At 45.5% G+C, this 17,870-nt stretch overlaps 4 protein-coding genes across 4 annotated transcripts; all 4 read left to right on the top strand.

Moving 5' to 3' along the window:
- Positions 1 to 4,282: 4,282 nt before the first annotated feature.
- Positions 4,283 to 4,510, top strand: PtA15_7A153 (uncharacterized protein; the record flags this gene model as incomplete). Its single annotated transcript, XM_053170730.1, has 1 exon — positions 4,283 to 4,510. The coding sequence occupies one exon, from the start codon at positions 4,283 to 4,285 to the stop codon at positions 4,508 to 4,510; it is 228 nt and encodes a 75-aa protein (XP_053021982.1).
- Positions 4,511 to 10,253: 5,743 nt separating this feature from the next.
- On the top strand, positions 10,254 to 11,678 carry PtA15_7A152 (uncharacterized protein; the record flags this gene model as incomplete). The annotated part of the gene is made up of 2 exons (XM_053170729.1): positions 10,254 to 11,218; positions 11,336 to 11,678. 2 exons carry the CDS (start codon positions 10,254 to 10,256, stop codon positions 11,676 to 11,678), a joined length of 1,308 nt encoding a protein of 435 aa, XP_053021981.1.
- A 2,977-nt stretch (positions 11,679 to 14,655) lies between these two features.
- On the top strand, positions 14,656 to 15,493 carry PtA15_7A151 (uncharacterized protein; the record flags this gene model as incomplete). The annotated part of the gene is made up of 3 exons (XM_053170728.1): positions 14,656 to 14,701; positions 14,785 to 14,830; positions 14,911 to 15,493. 3 exons carry the CDS (start codon positions 14,656 to 14,658, stop codon positions 15,491 to 15,493), a joined length of 675 nt encoding a protein of 224 aa, XP_053021980.1.
- A 1,327-nt stretch (positions 15,494 to 16,820) lies between these two features.
- On the top strand, positions 16,821 to 17,782 carry PtA15_7A150 (uncharacterized protein; the record flags this gene model as incomplete). The annotated part of the gene is made up of 3 exons (XM_053170727.1): positions 16,821 to 16,860; positions 16,945 to 16,990; positions 17,074 to 17,782. The coding sequence occupies 3 exons, from the start codon at positions 16,821 to 16,823 to the stop codon at positions 17,780 to 17,782; spliced, it is 795 nt and encodes a 264-aa protein (XP_053021979.1).
- Positions 17,783 to 17,870: the final 88 nt, after the last annotated feature.

Here is a 17,870-nt window from a genome sequence, read left to right as displayed (position 1 = left end):
CATAAAAAAAAAAAAAAAATTGATACATATAGTAGAAAAACCAAAAAAAAAAAAAAAAAAATGTTTTCTTTCTTCTTCGTGAAATTAATCCCCCCAGACCCCCTCCCTCAACTTATAGAGGTTGTCCTAAACCTCAAAGAAAGTGAGTTATTTGTAAGAAAGAAAAAAAGTAAAAAGAGTGTGGTTTTTTAAAAACGAGTGTTGATAAGCAGTTTAAACTCTTGCTGAGGAGGTAGATTTAGTTGGAGGTTTCCATAGAATTTTGAGATATTCTGAATTGTGTACTGTGAGATTGATGGTGGGAGGAGGGTGATAAAAGAGTGACTTTTTGAAAGAATGTGAGTTCCTCCCCCAACTTGAAAGATTTAAGCCCCAAGAGTTTCAGAATTTAGAGCTGATATCTGTTTTGATGATTCAGAAAATAGAAAAATGGTAAATGTTTAACCAATTCCAACAAGGAGCCTTGGCAGTTTGAAGTGTGTCTGAAGTTGTCCAAAGCGGTCGGGCGGAATCTTTAGTGATGCTTGAAAAAGGAGCTTTCTAATTGAGTAAAATAAGTAAATAATTTGATTCTTTTGTTGTCCAAGTTGATATAGATTGTTGAATGATCTTTCCAGCTCTTGTTTAGGTTCTGCATGGCCTTCATTGAGTTTGCCACTTGAATTTGTTGTTGTTGAGTTAATATCTGGTGGAACCGGTGCAGGCAGCAAGATAAACATGTCTTCAGAGGGTGTACAGATTGGATTTGGACCGATTGGAATTTGTGAGTCTGTTGGGCTGAGATCTGTAGTAGTACTAATACTTGGGTTGCATATACTGATAGTCTTGCCTTCATTTTCTCCAGGGTCTGTATCTGTGGGTCCTGGGGCTTGAAGGTTAAATTTGTTGAAAATTTCTTCTTGTTGATCCAAGTGAGGTTTAAAGAGGTGCTTGTTGAAAATCTTGCTTCCCGGTTTGTTGATATCTTCAATCAAAACTATAGCCGGGATGTGAGAAAATTGAGACTCCTGAACTGTTGTTTCTGTAAGGATAGAATCTTCAATTTGTGAGTCATGATTGTTGATTTGAGGTGTCTGATGATCCACAGTTTGGTTTTGTTGAATAGATTGATCCAAAATTCCTTCCTGATCCATGCTGATTGCCATATCCACATCATTGGAGACAAATTCTGGTATGTCAATAACAAAGTGTTTAAGCTCCATTGGTGTATCCATTAAGTTTGACACTGTTTTCTGGTTTACCACCATATCCTGTAGGTGAATTGTTGAGGCCGCTTGCTCAAAAACCAATTCCTGAGAGTAAGTTTCCGTTTCCGTAATAGGTTCTGAATTATCTGTTATTGGTTCCAAAACATCCATAACAGGTTGTGTGATTTCCATGGCCGGTTCATGTTCACTTGGTTCTTCTGTGAATTTGAGTTGCTGGTTGTAATCCGGAGGTAAGTCTAGTGCCTTTGCTTGTTTTTGGAGTTCCACAAGTTCTTGCTGCAGAGTTTCGATTTTTCTCCAGAAGTATTCCTCTATCTGTATAACTTCCATTTCTGCAGCGGTAACCAGGTGATTCCATTTGGTAACTTCATATTTCCTACTTCTCTGAAGCTGGCCGTTGTTGAATAAGGTTTGATTGATGTTTTCCTGACTTTCTCTTGAAAAGGCACTTAAGAATAAAACACTGGCTTCTTCTTTCTTCCAAACCTGGTAGGATTCCATCATGTAATCAAGTATTGTGTTGAATTTTCCAAGATATCTTCTGTAAGCCTGGTAGTTTAAGATTCCTTGTTGGGCCTGTTGTTCTGCTACCTTGAATAGATCCTTCTTGGTGTACAAAACTGAAGAATCAAATTCTCCCCAGGTGTCAATCATTTCCTTACGCAGGGTATCCCAGTTGCATTCTTCGTAACCGTCCATATCCTCAATTTGGCACTTCAGTTCCTCTGTTCGTATAAATCGTCCAATCTGAAGAGCTCTTTGAAATTTTGTTGAACCAAACCAATCTGCTGCCCTTTCGTATCTCCGTAGGAATTCAAAGAATCGATTTCCATTGTAGAATAATTCATTGTCATCAATGATTCCCAGTGGATAATCGGATTCTTGGTATGATAGACTTGGTTGTTGATAAGGTATTGGTTGATGTTGATAATATGTTGTTTGTTGATATTGATGATGTTCTGAATGTTGTCTTTGTTGAAATTTGTGTTGATATGTAGGTTCTTGAATGGCTTCATTCTTGTTGATTCCATAAGCAGATGGTTGTTGATGTGACACAGTGCCTCTGAGTGGAATATTCTGGTTTTGTTGAGTTTCATCTGAGTCACGTAAGTGTTCTTCAGCAGGATCTCTGAATTTATTCTCTCGTCCTTTCCCTTTGTCTTTCCTTGGCCAAGTTGACATTGTATTTTCCATATTCCTAATCATAGCTGGAGTTCCTGTAAAAGGCCTTTTCCTTGAAGTGGTTTCTGGAAGAATTGTATCTTCAAAATCTGGTACGCCAAACAATAAATTCATGTTGATTCTTGTTGATTCCGTAGTTTCATTATACGTTCAATCCTTGGTAACTGTTACTGTGCTCTGAAAAAGAAACAATAATATCTGGTCTCTGGTCTCTTTACCAGGGCAAATTGGGGGGGGTTTAATATTGATATAAATAACTTTACCGTGCTGGGAGGGTTCTTCAAACAGTATCCTAATTATCTGAATCCTTAGGTACTACACACCGTCTTTCAGTATATAATTGGCTGTTTCCTTTGAGTTGGCTCCAGAGTTTTCTTCTAACAGTATCTAATTATCCAGATCCTTAGGTACTACACACCGTCTTCCAGTATATAATTAGCTGCTTCCTTCGAAACACTCCTTTCAGGTTTGGTAGTTATGTGTTCCTTTCAGAGGTTTGTAGTTGGTTCCTTAGATGGTTCCTAATAGTCGACTAGTCGTCCAACAGAATAACTGAATATGCCGTTGATTGTTCTAGATTTATTGATAAATTTGATTCTTTTCGCCGCTAGAAGTTCAGATCCTTTGACAAGTCCTTCTGGTTTGAGTTGAAATTGGTTCCTGGGATGGTTCAAAAGTTGACTAGTTGTCCAACGGAATAAATGAATATGCCACTGTCCGTACTAGAGTTGTTGATGACTTGATCCTTTTTCACTAGCACAATTGTGATCCCTTGGCAATTACTTTGGGTTGAATTGAAGTTCGTTACACGTGGTTGATCAAACAGGGTTATCCGATCACGTTGGGGACTCCCTTGTAAGACTCAAAAGTGGTAATGAAACCCTTTTGCTGAATGGTGAAGGGTATGATGGAGTTGCAAGCTCTGCCCTTCTGTTATCAGTCAACAAGACCCACCAAGCTCAGCTTGGCAAGTTTTATTAAGTGATAGGTCTGGTCTGTTCCAGATGAAATCTGTTTGACTGGCAACGTGTAAGTGTTTTAATTGCTTTGTTATAAGGTTTGAATTGTTGTTATAAGGGTTGAGTTATTGTTATAAGGGTTTTAGGATTTGAGTGTGGATGAGTGTTGGGTGACTTGTGAGTTCTGGGTGAGGAACTGGGCAGCAGGCCACTGGGGGTGGAGAGAGCTCCTTTTATAGACAAAAGGGGAGCCCCAAAGGGGCTTGTGGGTTAGGGTTTCAGCTAATCTAGACAACAGGGTGAGGGATTTTAGCTGGTGGGAGTAGATACAAATGATGTCATAGCCCCTCAGGGGCGCATGAATGGTGTCAGAATATACAACAGAACATTCTAACGCATGCATGAGGTGACAGTAGACTGCATGAGCTGTCATACAGGGGGAATTAGTGTATACACAAAGTCTGAGGCTGCAGAAACAGTGTAAATGATGTCATACTATGTATATAAAGGAGTGTATGTAGTTAATATGTAATGAGTGTAGCCTGACAGGGAGACGTATGTTTGTATCCTGTGATATGTATAAGTGTACTACTGTGAAACTTGGGTTGAGGCAGGTGACAGCTGGGTTACTGGGGCTGGCCGTGTGATAGGTGTCCATGAGATGTAACTTCCACGCTAGAGGGGGTCCAGGGGTGCTTCCAGTGGTGACTAGGGGTGAAATTGGCCGTAGAATCCATTTCTGGGGTCCATTTGATGGTATCTTGAGGCCTAGTATGAGTAATTATGTGGCATAGAAAAAACTTTTTATTTTTCCACTTTTCCGTCTACCACAACGTGAAACTTCTCCGTCCTTATTATCATCCACCGCGACAACTCTCCACAGGTACTGCGAGAGCAGAAGAGAAGAAGTCGAAGAAACAGCTGTTAAAGGAGATGCTCGTAGCCCAAACCGCGGGCAATACCGAAGAAGTCGAACGCATCATGAACATCCTTGCAGAGGAGTCAGAGTCCGACCAGGTTGCAGCGACGGTAGCGGTGACCCCAAAAAGAGCCCAAGACCCAACCGAGGACAAAGACGACTTCCAAGAGGGAGGTGTGACTTTCATGGTCCAGGGCGTGAACACCTTTTTAGGTTTAGGACTCCCTCCGTTCTTCGATTGAAACATGAAAGAACTTAAAGGCGAGCCATCCATAAGATTCTAAATCGAAACCAATTATTTTTCTCGTAACTAATAACACTCAATCCGAGAGTTTAGGTCCGCTACCTTTAACCATCTTCAACAAGGGTTGGCAGGATGCAGCCATCATCCACCAAGCAGAAAAGAAGTCAAGGTCGGAAGATGGATCCACAGATAAAGAGTGAGCGATGATCGTAACGAACCAGAAGAGGAAACGCAAAGCAACTTACCTTGGTTATATTAGCCGCTACACAGGTTTAAAATACCCGAGCGAATGGGAGCAGTCGTTCGAGGACTGGACCTTGAATCACAGGGGCTTCCACGAGTCCTTAAGAGACATTTACCACTTCCCGAGATTTGCCGGATGGCTGTTGATCCACAAAGCCAACGCGGACAGGATCCAAGCGAAAGACGGCTTCATGGCCGCGCTCAGGTACGATATACGACTCCGGACGAATGCCTTTGCGCATCGAGTCAGTAGAAACGGGCGCGCTAGAGTACCGGATATCTCGGTGTTCAGACGAGATATTGCCGAAGAAGCATACGCCGACGCGAGAAGATTCGACGAGCTGAACTTCCGCAACAACCCATACGCTCCAGGAGGTCCGAGAGAGGCGTACGACCCGGTGTTGGGACAGTTGAAAACAAAACCGAAGATTTTCCAACCAAACCAAACCCCATTCCACGTTTTCCAATACCAAAATCAGTTACACCAACAGTTCCCCATGCCGAGTCAATTCCCGGTTCAAATACCTCAGCAAACCTTTCCGAAGTTTGCCCAAATGAACAATTGGCAAACACAGAGATCAGATCGCCAGAAAGGCCGAGGAAGAAACGGCTATAGAGGAAATCACTACGACCCGAACTTCGCGGACCAACGCGCAGGTGGCAGCAGTCATCCACCAAACCCCAATGGCGGACAAATGGTGTTGAGAGACCCTAGCGTGTATGTACGACACTCGTTATAGTAGACGGCGAAGCCACAAGCTAATGGTTATATGATTTTTGTTTTCTCCTTTCCGGTTCTTTTTTCTCTCGTCACAAATAGTCCAACGGCGTCGCAGAGCCAGCCTAAGTAGGGACCATCTCTTATTTTTCCAAAACGTTCTTTAAAGCATAGTTCAGCCAAAACACATGAGAATCCTCCACCAAGCTTAGTTTCCCCTCAAAATGAGAGATTTGTACGGTCGTGTTATTTTTTCAATCGATCATAGATTGACCCATGTTGTTTCCATTTTTTTTTTTTTTCTCCTTTCTGATCTCCAAAAAACATCGGTATCATGCAATCAAGCCCAATGCCTAGTTTATCCTATGTTCCCCCCCCCCCCCCCCGGAAGGGTAGAAGTGTCGCTAGAGAGAGGCTCAACCAAACAAAGCAAGAATCGAGATCGCCCACCCAACTGGCCAACCACAGTAAGGTGTGAGATGGACATAGGGAAATGGGAGGCCGGTCTGAAGAGTGCGGGCCTACTTGAGGAGTTCAGCGACGTAGTCAGCGGTTTTTGACAAGGTTTCCATCAAGGCATCCCAAACCACAGGATAAAAGACCTTAAACACTATACGCCCCCAAACCACTCGTCCGCGTTGAAAGCAAGAGAGAAGATCGAGGCATTGATCCAGAAGGAACTAACCACCAAGAGGATGTTTGGTCCGTTCGAACCGGAAGAGGTAAACCAAGTGTTTCCCTTTTTCAGAACAAGCCCAATGGGAGCGGTAACAAACGGAGACGGCTCGCTCCGTCCGATAAATGACTTATCCTATCCGAGGAACGATCCCTCAGTACCGTCCGTGAACTCGTTCGTCAAAGCGGACGACTTCAAAACAACATGGGATGATTTCAGACGAGTCTCTAGTTTCTTCAGGCGGTTAAAACAACCAGTGAAATTAGCAATATTCGATTGGGAGAAGGCATACCGCCAAATCCCCACAGCGCCGGATCAATGGCCATACTTGATGATCAAGGATTTCGACGACAAGATACTTCTCAATACGAGAATAGCTTTCGGTGGTGTGGCGGGCTGCGGTTCCTTTGGGAGGCCGGCTGACGCGTGGAAATGTTTAATGAAACACGAATTCGATGTGCTGGAGGTTTTTCGTTGGGTAGATGACAATTTATTCATCAAAACTCACGAATCTACAACGACAATGGACGAGATAGTTTCGCGATCGAATGAGTTGGGAGTGAAGACAAACGAGACTAAATTCGCACCATTCGAAACAGAGCAGAAGTTCATTGGATTCATATGGAATGGATCCGACAAAACAGTCAGACTCCCCGAAGCGAAACTGACAGAAAGAATAGAACAGATCAAAGTCTTTTTGAAGAAAGATCACCAGTCATCTTATAATCATATCGAAGTCTTAGCAGGGCAACTTAACCATGTGGCACTCCTCCTGCCACAGCTGAGCTGCTACCTGAACTCCATCTATCGCTGGTTAAAGAATTGGAGAAATCTGGCCGCCCCACGTTACACGCCTCCGGACGCAGTAGAAGATCTCCACTTCTGGCTAGACACGTTGCAATCATTCACGAACATGAGGCTCGTACAAGACCCGGAACCGACGGAGATAAACTGGGTGGGCGACGCATCCACCTCATTCGGGATCGGAGTGCTCATCGGCTCCAACTGGTCCCAACTGCGGGTAACGGATGGCTGGGCGACAGCGACAGAACCAGCACGAAACATAGCATGGTTAGAAACAGTAGCAATCAGAGTGGGCCTTTTGATGCTTAAAAGACTTGGAGTCAAACGAGGAAGAACCCTAGTAGTTTGGACCGATAATACGACATCGGAAAACTTGGTTCACAATAAAAAATCCAAAGACCGTTGGGTTAATGAGGAATGGAAGAAGATAAGGTCCCTCCTCATCGAACTTCAGGTAGATATAGTAGCGAATCAGGTCCGGTCAGAGGACAATCGGGCAGACGCCCTGTCGAGAGGCATCACATCAGGTCACCTACCAAAACATAACGTACAGCTCTTATTGCCAGAAGACTTAGAAAGGTGGTTCACAACGGTGGAACCAATTTTTTAGGAGATCAGTAAGGCAAAAAAATTTTACTGTAAATTTTCCTCAATCCGAGAACAGTGCAATACAACCAAGAAGTGTGATAGGACACGCAAGCAGAGGACAGATAGGCTGGACAAGAGGACACAGTTACTCCGTCACTCCAGGAGTGGTGGGTTCTCGCCACCGAGGCTCAGGCTCCCGGAGAGCCGGAGCAGATGGGCTTAGCGCCTCGAACCCCACTCCCTGGCAGTCTAGGTTTCTGCCTTGCTCGGAGGAGATTCCCGGTCCGACTGAGTATCTCATCTCTGGCGCGTCGGGGAAAACTCCTCCTCCCTTGGTCCCACACACAGTAGGCCTTTAGGCCGCCAAACAGGGGCTCCCGGTACGGTAGAGCCCCAAGCATAGCCTAGTCCCAACTGTGTCAGGTGCAGAAACCTGCATCGGGGGGAGCGGCCAGATAGCCGCCGCGCAGGCGCACAAGCTCTTTGAGCGCCGCCCCCCCGTTGTGTCTTACACCACTGAGCGCCACGGAGGCGTTAGTGGACGGGCCTCAAAAATGAGGCCTGTTATCGCGTTATCCCCCGGATAACGCAATAACGGACCATTTAAGGCTTTTTAGCCTCATTTTTTGCCCGTTCTCAAGGGCTCCGCGCGCCCGGATAACGCAACGAGCATAAGAAAAACCGGCTCAAAGTGTTGCGATAATGTAATTGCACTGCTGGCGTAGATAACGACAAAAATTTCATTACGCTACCGTTACCTACGCGTTACACGCAGCGTAACTACCCTTTGTTGACTTAGGTGTTGTGTCTCCACATCTCCACGACGTTCTTGTTGAACTAAATCCACGCGTAGGACATTCGCGTGGATTGTACTCACTCGAGCTTGACAAACTAAATCCACGCGTGGAACATTTGCGTGGATTGTGCTCACTCGAGCTCGACAACCCGTGAGTGTTACCCAGCCGGGTATGACACTCAATGGCACTCTACTCAGTTGCGCACGCGCGCGCACTCGTTGTCTTCGGCGCGTTCTGTGCTTGGAGCGGCACTATGCGCGCACAGTTCTTCTGTGGTGCGTGCAGTGTCAGTCTTGGCGCTGTCTGGACTAGCCAAGGGCTGACACCTCTCCTTCGGAAACGCTTCGCGCCTCGGAGAGGCTTTTAAGCTCGAGCCATCCAGTCCTCTTCCTGTGCAATCTGGGACCCCTGCAGATGTTGGTTTAGACCCAAGAAGTCTAGATTTTTGCAGGGAAATCTAGCTTCTTGGGCTCTAGATCACTTCTGGGAGGCCCGCAGCTGATCTCGACGAGAAGTCATCCAGTCCTCTTATGTGTGAGAGAGGGTATTTCAAAAAAGGCAGCATCAGCTTATCTTTACTTTCCATTTGCTCCCCCCCTCTTAGGGTATAAGCTGCCTTTGCAGGGTGTAGCTCAGCATGCCACTGGTGACTGCTCGGCAATTAGGGGACCCTGCAACCACCTGGCTCCAGAATCCAGATTAGCTCAATTTTCAACACAACATTAATTTCACATTGAAGGATTTCAGGAGTCTTTCAACTCAGCTGGAGTAGTTATGGTTGAAAAATGTTGACATCATAAATCCCGAAAGGGGCCGGCTGGAGCGCATGGGATGATGGGATGATCCCAGACTCAGAGATTTAGTCTGGCAATTCACACTTCACACGCAACTCAGCTCGGAATGAAGAAATCACCCTCATCTCGTCCGCCTCTATGTACCTCCTTATAAACAGCAACCTGATTATCACTCGCCCACTCATCTGCGTGTCATCAAATCTGCTCTCCTTGGGACCTTGCTTGGAGGCTTGGTTCTATTCTCCCAAGGAAACCCAGAAAGGGAAAGATAGAAGATTCAGAAGGTTTGATTCGAACAAGCGATGAGCCGTTCATACGGACTGGTATCAGCCCACAGCTGCATGGCTATTTCCGAATCCGATTGAAAAAGCAATCTGATGTGGCGGAAATTCTCCCAATTGAGGAGAGTTCAAACTTGCTTTGCACTCCACAGGCTTGCCGAGCAAGCAGGGATGCATGTTCATCAACCCAGGGATGCATCTTCAACAACTCGCAACCGTGACGGAGTTTGAACACAAAGGGTCGGGCGAAGACTGGCAGACCGTAAGGCGCTCGAGCCCGTGTAGCTCAGCGGCAGTTATCTTTATGCGTCGGCCGGCTCTACGACAGTTACACCTTCGCGGTGCAATTTGAATTATCCCAGTCCAAGACCAAGTCCCTGTTTCCAGCGGAGTTGCTCGGTTTACATAAATCCGAGACCCTGTCAGTTGTACAAATTCCAGGTGGTCCAGGTTGGTCCAGGTTGGTCCATCCTGCCGCTCTGCTCCTGTCCTCATCGTTTGCTTGTGATCTGTGTAAAACCTCTCAAGGCATCCACCTCGAAAGAGTTCATCTGCGATTAACCGCTCTTGAATTTACACCCGGACTCCTCCTGCAGATCTTCCATTCTCCTGACTCTTGCTCATTCATCCTTAGTCCTCGGCACCGTTTGGGAAATCCCTACTCATCCCACTGCACGGAGCCCATTCGCCTCGACCGTCCTGGCCTCGCCGTGCTTTAATACTGCCGTCAAGTCTGTTGCAATCCATGCCCCTCAAGCAAGCGCTCTCGTCGACCTAAATTTCCGCTGGCAGAAATCCGGAGCGGTAGTATCTGGCTTAGAATAAAAGAAACTACACAAAATGACTCAAGAGTACTCTGCGCTGTTCAATCAACCCATGATCCAACAGAAATGGGCCATCAACGCAAAACCTGCTCTTTTTCCGGTCTTGACATCTATCTTCCTACTCTTCATTTCGGCGGTTTCATTGCCGTCTAAAAGTCGATCGGCGATTTATTTTAGACTAGCTCTTCTCCCGTTTCAATTGATGTTGGCATACGACTTATGCGTCAATAAAAATTACTCCTTGGGATCCGCGTTCAGGGATCCTGCATTTCCCAGTTTTGGCTTCCTCATTTTATACCGGGCAATGGATTTCTCCATCTTAAACCTCTGGGACCCCGAGCCTGCGTTTTATTGGATCGTTCCCGATCGACCTCCAACAAGCGACGCAAAACTCGTATCTTCAGATGAGAAATCTATACGGTGGCGCAAGGTACCACACCCTCCCCTCTTCTCATTTGATCGTATGCTCTGGGCATTGGACAATCTCACCCTCATGAGACCTGGTACACCCTTCCTCTTCCCATGGAAAATCAGAGCCCTCGAATGGTCTCAACGTACGCTCGAATCCCCTGAGACGAAATTCGGCGAGCCCGAATGGCCACTCTTGCCGGCTATTATCCAGCAACTCGTCCATCTTGGTTGCCATCTTTACATTCGCCAAATCGACATCAAGGCCGGCCAGCAGCTATGGAGTCTACCTCTCTTCGTCCAATGTGCATTGTCTTTCGCACTTGGTGGAGCTGTAACGTTCTCTTATGCGCTCGAGGAAGCAATCCTTTTCCCATTGATCCTGCGCTTCAAACTACTACCAAAAACCGCATTGGTATCTCATTCAAAGAGATCGATCACTTCGGCTGGCCTCGGCGAACTCTGGGGTAAACGGTGGCATCATATTTGGAAAAGGTGCTTTGTTCGACTGGCCCGATTAATGCCTGGATCGAATAACCGCTTGATCCAAATGTTTGGCATATTCTGGATTAGGTTCGTATCTGTATCTTTGTTTTTCTTCAAAGATGTCCCTTGCTGACAATTTGTCTGTTGTCTAATCATAAACTGTGTCAAAACGGGAAAATATGGATTACAAAATAATCGACACAGCGGCATGTTCCATTGCCTACTACTCGCAAGACTCTATCCTACGCCAGACATCAGCCGGCCAATGTCTTTTTTACCTTTGGTATATGAGCCGGGAATTTACAAATTCTTCTTATGTCAAGGGATCGGAGTTATTGTCGAGAAAATTGTCTTGGGGGATCCTAAGAAGGATGAAGCTCTCACCAAAAAAATCATCCGTTTAGTTTATCTCTATTTTGTTTTACTCGGAGCCGGTAGATTCTCGACTAATGCTCTGGCTGTGAAAGGTCTATTAGATAAAGATCAATGGAATACGGTCACCATACCGGCTATTTCTAAAATGTTTTATGATATATTCACAAAATGATTGTCTGTTTTCAAATCTCGTTTCATTTCATTTGTCATTTATCATCCAAATTTGTTAACACATCTCAAGCTCGGAACCTCAGCATCTGTAATTCAAAATTAAAATGATTGTATACTCTCTACTGCTCTCTCCTTTCCCTGCCATGTACTTTTATTTTTTTTGGGGGCAAAATAATAAATGTTTGTAGTCCTTTAATGTTATACATGGATTTTGCGTACTCCGGCGCCGCATAATGTCACGCAGATAAATTGAAAACAATGCACATTGCAAGGAGCATAATAATACAGATCTCTTCACATTACCTCCAATCCTCAGCATCTTTGTTTTGGACATCCTACCTATCTGGTTGTTTCAACAACTTCCATTCTTTCAACCTGATTTCAATCAACATCAATTCACCAATGTTTAGTTTCATCACTACCAAGTTGTTATCTGTTTCTGTATCTGTTTTTCTCTCCTACATGCATCTGTTGTTTTCTTTCTTTCCTTTTCTTCATCTTTTCTCCTATTGCTATCTGTTTTTGTTTTTGTTTCTGTTTCTGGCTTTCTCTTTATTCTGACTAATCCTGATCTAGTAATACACAATCCAAATTTCATCATCTTGACAATGAAGTGCAAACCCTGATTGGCTGAATCAAAACTCTCAAAACAGGCCTTCATTGGAGGGTCAGTCCAAGACAATTCTTTCATTTTTTTTTTTTGGCTGAGGTCAGGTGAGGATGAATCTCTGGGTGTGTTGCGCTGTCCCAAAATCATCATTTCTTGCACTTTGAAGATCAGGTATCTAAGTCCAATGTGATCAACAAATTATTTCCATACAAAATTACATTGTTCCAATTCTGCCTTCATCTGGTATTCTTTTGGGAAGTTGAACCAGCTATAAGCAGCTTTTTAGTTATTCATTTTGAATTTGTTTTGATCCCAACACCTTTGCCTTGGACTGGCAACTCAGATTTGAAACTGCGTAAGAGGGCTTGCTGTTTGAAATTTCCAATATCCTCAGGCTCCATGTATAATTTAAATAAACTGTTTTCACCAATTTCAGTCATCACAGGGAAGATAAGCTGGTGCGCTACATTTTTTGCAAAATTGAAAGACAGGAGAGAGTGAGAGCCAAACCTCAATTCATTTCCATTCAGGAATATCAATCTGAATTCCAGATACATATATTAATAACTGTGATGTGTGGTGTTTCTGAAATGTAAACCAATCTTGAAATTCAAATCTGATGAATTTGTTCATGATGCTCCACAATTATTGCATATTGTGCACAAATCTGATGAATTTGTTCATGATGCTCCACAATTATTGCATATTGTGCACAAATAAGATGCCGTGTTTGGCAGTGTCATTATTACACAATAAATAATCACAGCATGTGACTTTACATTGTTTAAAACACTTTTTGGCCTGATATTTTGGAAGTAACCTGCCAAATTTTATGACAGCTAACTTCCAAAAGATTGGAGGACTTCCTGTCCGTTCAAAGGCTTGATTTAGAGCAGGCCACTAAAGCTTGTTTGCTGGTGAAAAATCAATATCAATCAATTTTCACCAGCCAGTAAGGTTTAGCCTGTCCCTCTAGCTCAAGCAGTTTAGCTGACGGGGAGTCCTCCATTACCCTAAAGAACATGTTTTACAATAGGGGGGGGGTTCACAATTGAAATTTACAAAACTTTACAATTCATTTTAAGGTGTTTATGAACATCTTTTTGAATAATTGATCAGCATCAAGGGTGTTCAAAGTCGAAATCATAAAATTTTCAATGCATAAAATCATAAAATTATAAAACTTTCAAGTGATAATTTCATATGTACCATTCTAGAAATGTTGCTCTAATTTGAGTGCTTGGGTGCAACATATTTTTTTCAGCTTAGAATTTTATGATTTTATGGTGTTATGATTTTATGCAAGTCAACTTTGAACACCCTAATCACCCACTCCTGTGCATCATACCAAAATTTAAGGCCTCAAAATTATCCCCAAAGTTTTGTAAAATTCAATTGTGAAGCCCCCTAATATGTAATGGCAGCGTGTTTTTATATATGACACTGCAAAACGTGGCCAATATACAGCTAGATCAAAAGATTGATTTGCTTTCGATATAAACAAATATGTTCACTGATCAAAGGTGGGGTAGCACCGACGATAGGTTCCAACCGCTGCCACCAGGACGGGGCCAGTAATCCCGGCCAAAATAGCTCAAGAACTCAGCTTCATTTTTTGTAGAACAAGTTGCTTATCATCAACAGGGTTGAAAAAATATGTATCACCTTTGAATTCTCCAAGGCAAAGGCAGTTCCCCTGGATGCACTTCCTTTCTTCTTTCCACGAAGTTGATCAAACCTTCAAAGCTGGTAAACTCACTCGCATGTCAATAGGATTCATTATCATCATGAAGCTTGCATTTGGTGCTTTTATCGGGTGGCGATGGCCCATCTACATCCATCTTCCACATGCTTGGCGGATGGATGAGCTGAGAGAGGTTGCGTTCCGTCCAATCAACAATTGGGTTGTCTCTTGCTGATCCGCTTTCATCTCAGGCTCCCCAAGCTTGATCTCGAACTAGCAGAGCGCTGCGACCAGGCTGCCACTCGGAGACTCTCCATGGCTATCGTGCCATTTGGTGCGGTTAATCCAGTGCACCTTTGAGTGATTCATCTCGGCCGTGCGCTGAGCATCGACATGCCTCTAGGCATTGAATGTAGTGACTATAAGAAGCCCCATCGGCACCCGGGTTACTGATACCACACCATCCTCACCATCAGTCACCCTGATCCTACCATTTCCTTTTACTGTGTAAATACTTTGTAAATAAGTACTGTGTATATTCATCATCAAGAGACATCCTGCACCCGCTTTGTTCAATTGGACCGTCATACCTACCCACTTTTCCTTTACCCAGGCCTTTCGGAGCGCACTCAGCCAGCTTCCCCATTACTCAAGCTCTTGATTTTCCCGTTTTAAAACCCCAATATGTTCATGTTTACGCGTCTTATCTTATCTGCCTTGAGTCTTTCAGGTTAGTCAAAGCTCGACTGATCACGAAACTTACCGCTCAGCTCAGCTGACTTTTAACGTCTCTTTTTTCCTGCTTACCAATAGCAGTCATGCAACTCGCAACTGGAAGTCCTGTTATCATCCCCCGAAAGTACGTGATAGCTTTTGTTATCACCTGCCAGATTCCGTCAGCACTTACCCTTCCCTCTTTGTTACTTGCCCCCATTGCAGTGTAGGAAGTTTTGGCTCCTTGTACGGACCGCCAGTTCTCTTTGGTCGCAGAATTGTGGCCCGTCCGACCTACGTGTTTTTTGCTCGGACTACACACCCAGTCATCATGAAGCGGGGCTGTCGTCACGGTTCTAAGGACTCGAAGCGATCACCACAATCGCGCCACAGGGATGGCTACAATTCGTCCGACTCCAAAGACGATGAAGATGACGATGAGAAATATTCTCATGGCGACAAGAAAAAGAACGAAGACAGCTATGACAAATGTAGCGAGGACGAAGACGACTCCTCTTCTTCGAAGAAATCAGCTGGTCTGCCCGGACTCGACAGCTTAGGGAAAGGAGGTGGCGCCGGCGGGGCCACCAACATGCTCTCTGGTGCAGGCAGTCCGACGAAGATGCTCAGTGGTGGCGGAGGTGGGCCGACCAGCATGCTCTCGGGGGAGGGCGGTCCAACAAAGATGCTTAGTGGCGGCGGAGGTGGTCCGACTAGCATGCTCTCTGGCGCGGCCAGCCCCACGAAAATGTTAGGCGGCGGCGGTGGTGGGCTCCCTGGCCTTGGTAGTCGCAGTCTTGAGGCCTAAATGAACTTGGTACAAACACTCCCCATGCACTCTAAAACTACTTTTGAACCAGAACGTTGCTTGTGTGTCTCTAGATTGTGGTTTTATTCTCATGCCCCAATCGTGAAATAAACCCCTACACAGAATTGTCCATCATTGCAACTGAAAGAAATTGTGCACTGTCAAATGGCCAATCGCGTGCTACAGCTAAGTACCTACTGCCTGCAAAGCGCAAATCGGCTAGGATGTTGGACATCGACGATCAATTCTTAAGAATTACATGCTCATACATCTGATTGTTTTGCAGATCTCCCACTCCCAATTTGTTTGAAAACAAGTATGCCCTGGAGGTATGGCTCCAGTGATCCGTATGCCACAGCTGAAAAACACAAAAAAAGTACCATCAAAGCATCCTGCCTTGCATCCTTGCCTCCTCAAGGTATGGTGTGTTTTTGCAGGGCAACAAGCGTTCATCAATGTTGTGGCGGATGATGGAGGAGTACATAACTAATAGAGGATTAGCAAATGGATGATTAACTTAAGTCCCGTCTATTTGACTTGGCACAATTCCCTCGAAGACTCACTCCGAAGCCATCGGGCGCAACAGCCGCGACGGACTGGGTGACTTCCCGTCGGGACCTGCGGGCCTCCCAGAAGTAGTGATCTGGAGCCCCAAAACCTAGTTTTCCCCGCAAAAATCGAGAGTTTTCGAGTCTGAACCGACATCTGTGGACATTTGTGTGGGTCCCAGATATGACGGGCAGTCATCTACTATGCTTTGTCAAGTTAGAGCCGCCGTAGTTTTGGACACTCACTCAGATTGGTTGCGACCTTTTGTTGTTCATTGGATCCATTCGAGGAGCTAGCATTCATTATGCTACACCAACCCGTTTTTATCCAAATCTTCCGAACGCTTGCTGATCTCCCGACAAGAAACCGTCGGGATCAGCGAGCCCGCGCAAGACTGCCGATAACCATGATCAATAACCAGAAGCATCAATGTGTATCCAGTGCGAGGCCTCTCTAGGGTCGTGCACCGAGCATCTACCTATCCTTCCAAATATTGACATGATATATAAAGAGAGAAAGCTTCATCCCACAATTTCATCCGTCCCCATCACCCATCAGCCATTTTCAGTCGAGCCTTTCAATTTACTGTGTAAATTTCTGTTCAAAGAGATATATCAAAGGTGACCTCAGGAGACTGTCCATCCTCGCTCAAGTCGAGCTATCTATCAACTCCCCTTCCAGCTCTATCGCCCAGCGCGCCCAGCCTATACGCTTTACGTGTAAAGAATCATCCTACTTGGTCATCTCGCTCTTGTTTTTCCAATCAACAACGCCTATCATGTTTACTCGTTTTTTCCTATGCGTCTTCAGCCTCTCCGGTAAGTCACTGCTTGTTCACGCGACGATTTTTTCGTTCCTCTAACAACATTTTGTGACCCCTTTTTTTCTTTACTATTCACTAGCGGTCATCCAGCTCACGACATGCATTCCTACCGCCACCCGTCGCAGGTGAGGCACAATTTCATCTTTCAGATCCTTGTTTTTGATATTGAAGCTGACCATCTCTCGATTGTCCATTAACGCGACCACAGCATCGGAGCAGGAGGAAATCCTGACGGACAGCCGGCTCTCTTACGTCGGGGGGATCTCGCCGGCCCAGAGAGTGCATCGACGCAGCGGCTAGACCGCCGAACGCCCAGAAGAGGCTGTCATAGCCACAAGTACTCGCGACGGTCATTGAAGACGCGAGAACATGGCGGAGACTCCGCTTCAGCTTCCTCATCCGCTTCCTCTAGTTCTGACTCCAAAGAATCCGACGACGATGACGATGATTCCGAAGAGGATGACGATTCGGAGGACAAAGGCTACTCGCGGAAATGCGGCGACTACGATTCATCGTCGAAGAAAGGCTCCGGTTTGCCTGGCCTGGATGGTCTGCTCGGAGGCGGCGGCAAAGACGGCGGCGGGAGCAAAGACGATGGCGGGCCGACTAGCATGCTCTCGGGTGCCGGCAGTCCGTTGAAGATGCTGGGCGGGGGGAAAGACGGCGGCGGGCCAACTAGCATGCTCTCGGGTGCCGGTAGTCCTATGAAGATGTTGAGCGGCGGCGGCGATGGGGGCGGGCCGACCAGCATGCTCTCGGGTGCTGGAGGTCCATTGAAGATGCTCGGCGGCGGCGGCGGCGGCGGGCCGACTAGCATGCTCTCAGGTGCGGGTAGCCCCATGAAGATGCTGGGAGGGGGAGGTGGTGGTGGTCTTCCAATCGATCTTCCGATGAAAGGCCTCCCTGGCCTGGGTTAACCAAAGTCTTACAAATGACTACCCTTTAGATATCTTTGTTTTAGTTGATTCTGTACCTCATTGATTGTATCATGCAAGTTTTATATAC

Source organism: Puccinia triticina, chromosome 7A, assembly GCF_026914185.1.
Source record: "Puccinia triticina chromosome 7A, complete sequence".
NCBI lineage: Eukaryota > Fungi > Basidiomycota > Pucciniomycetes > Pucciniales > Pucciniaceae > Puccinia > Puccinia triticina.
This window is presented reverse-complemented; position numbering and strand designations above follow the sequence as displayed.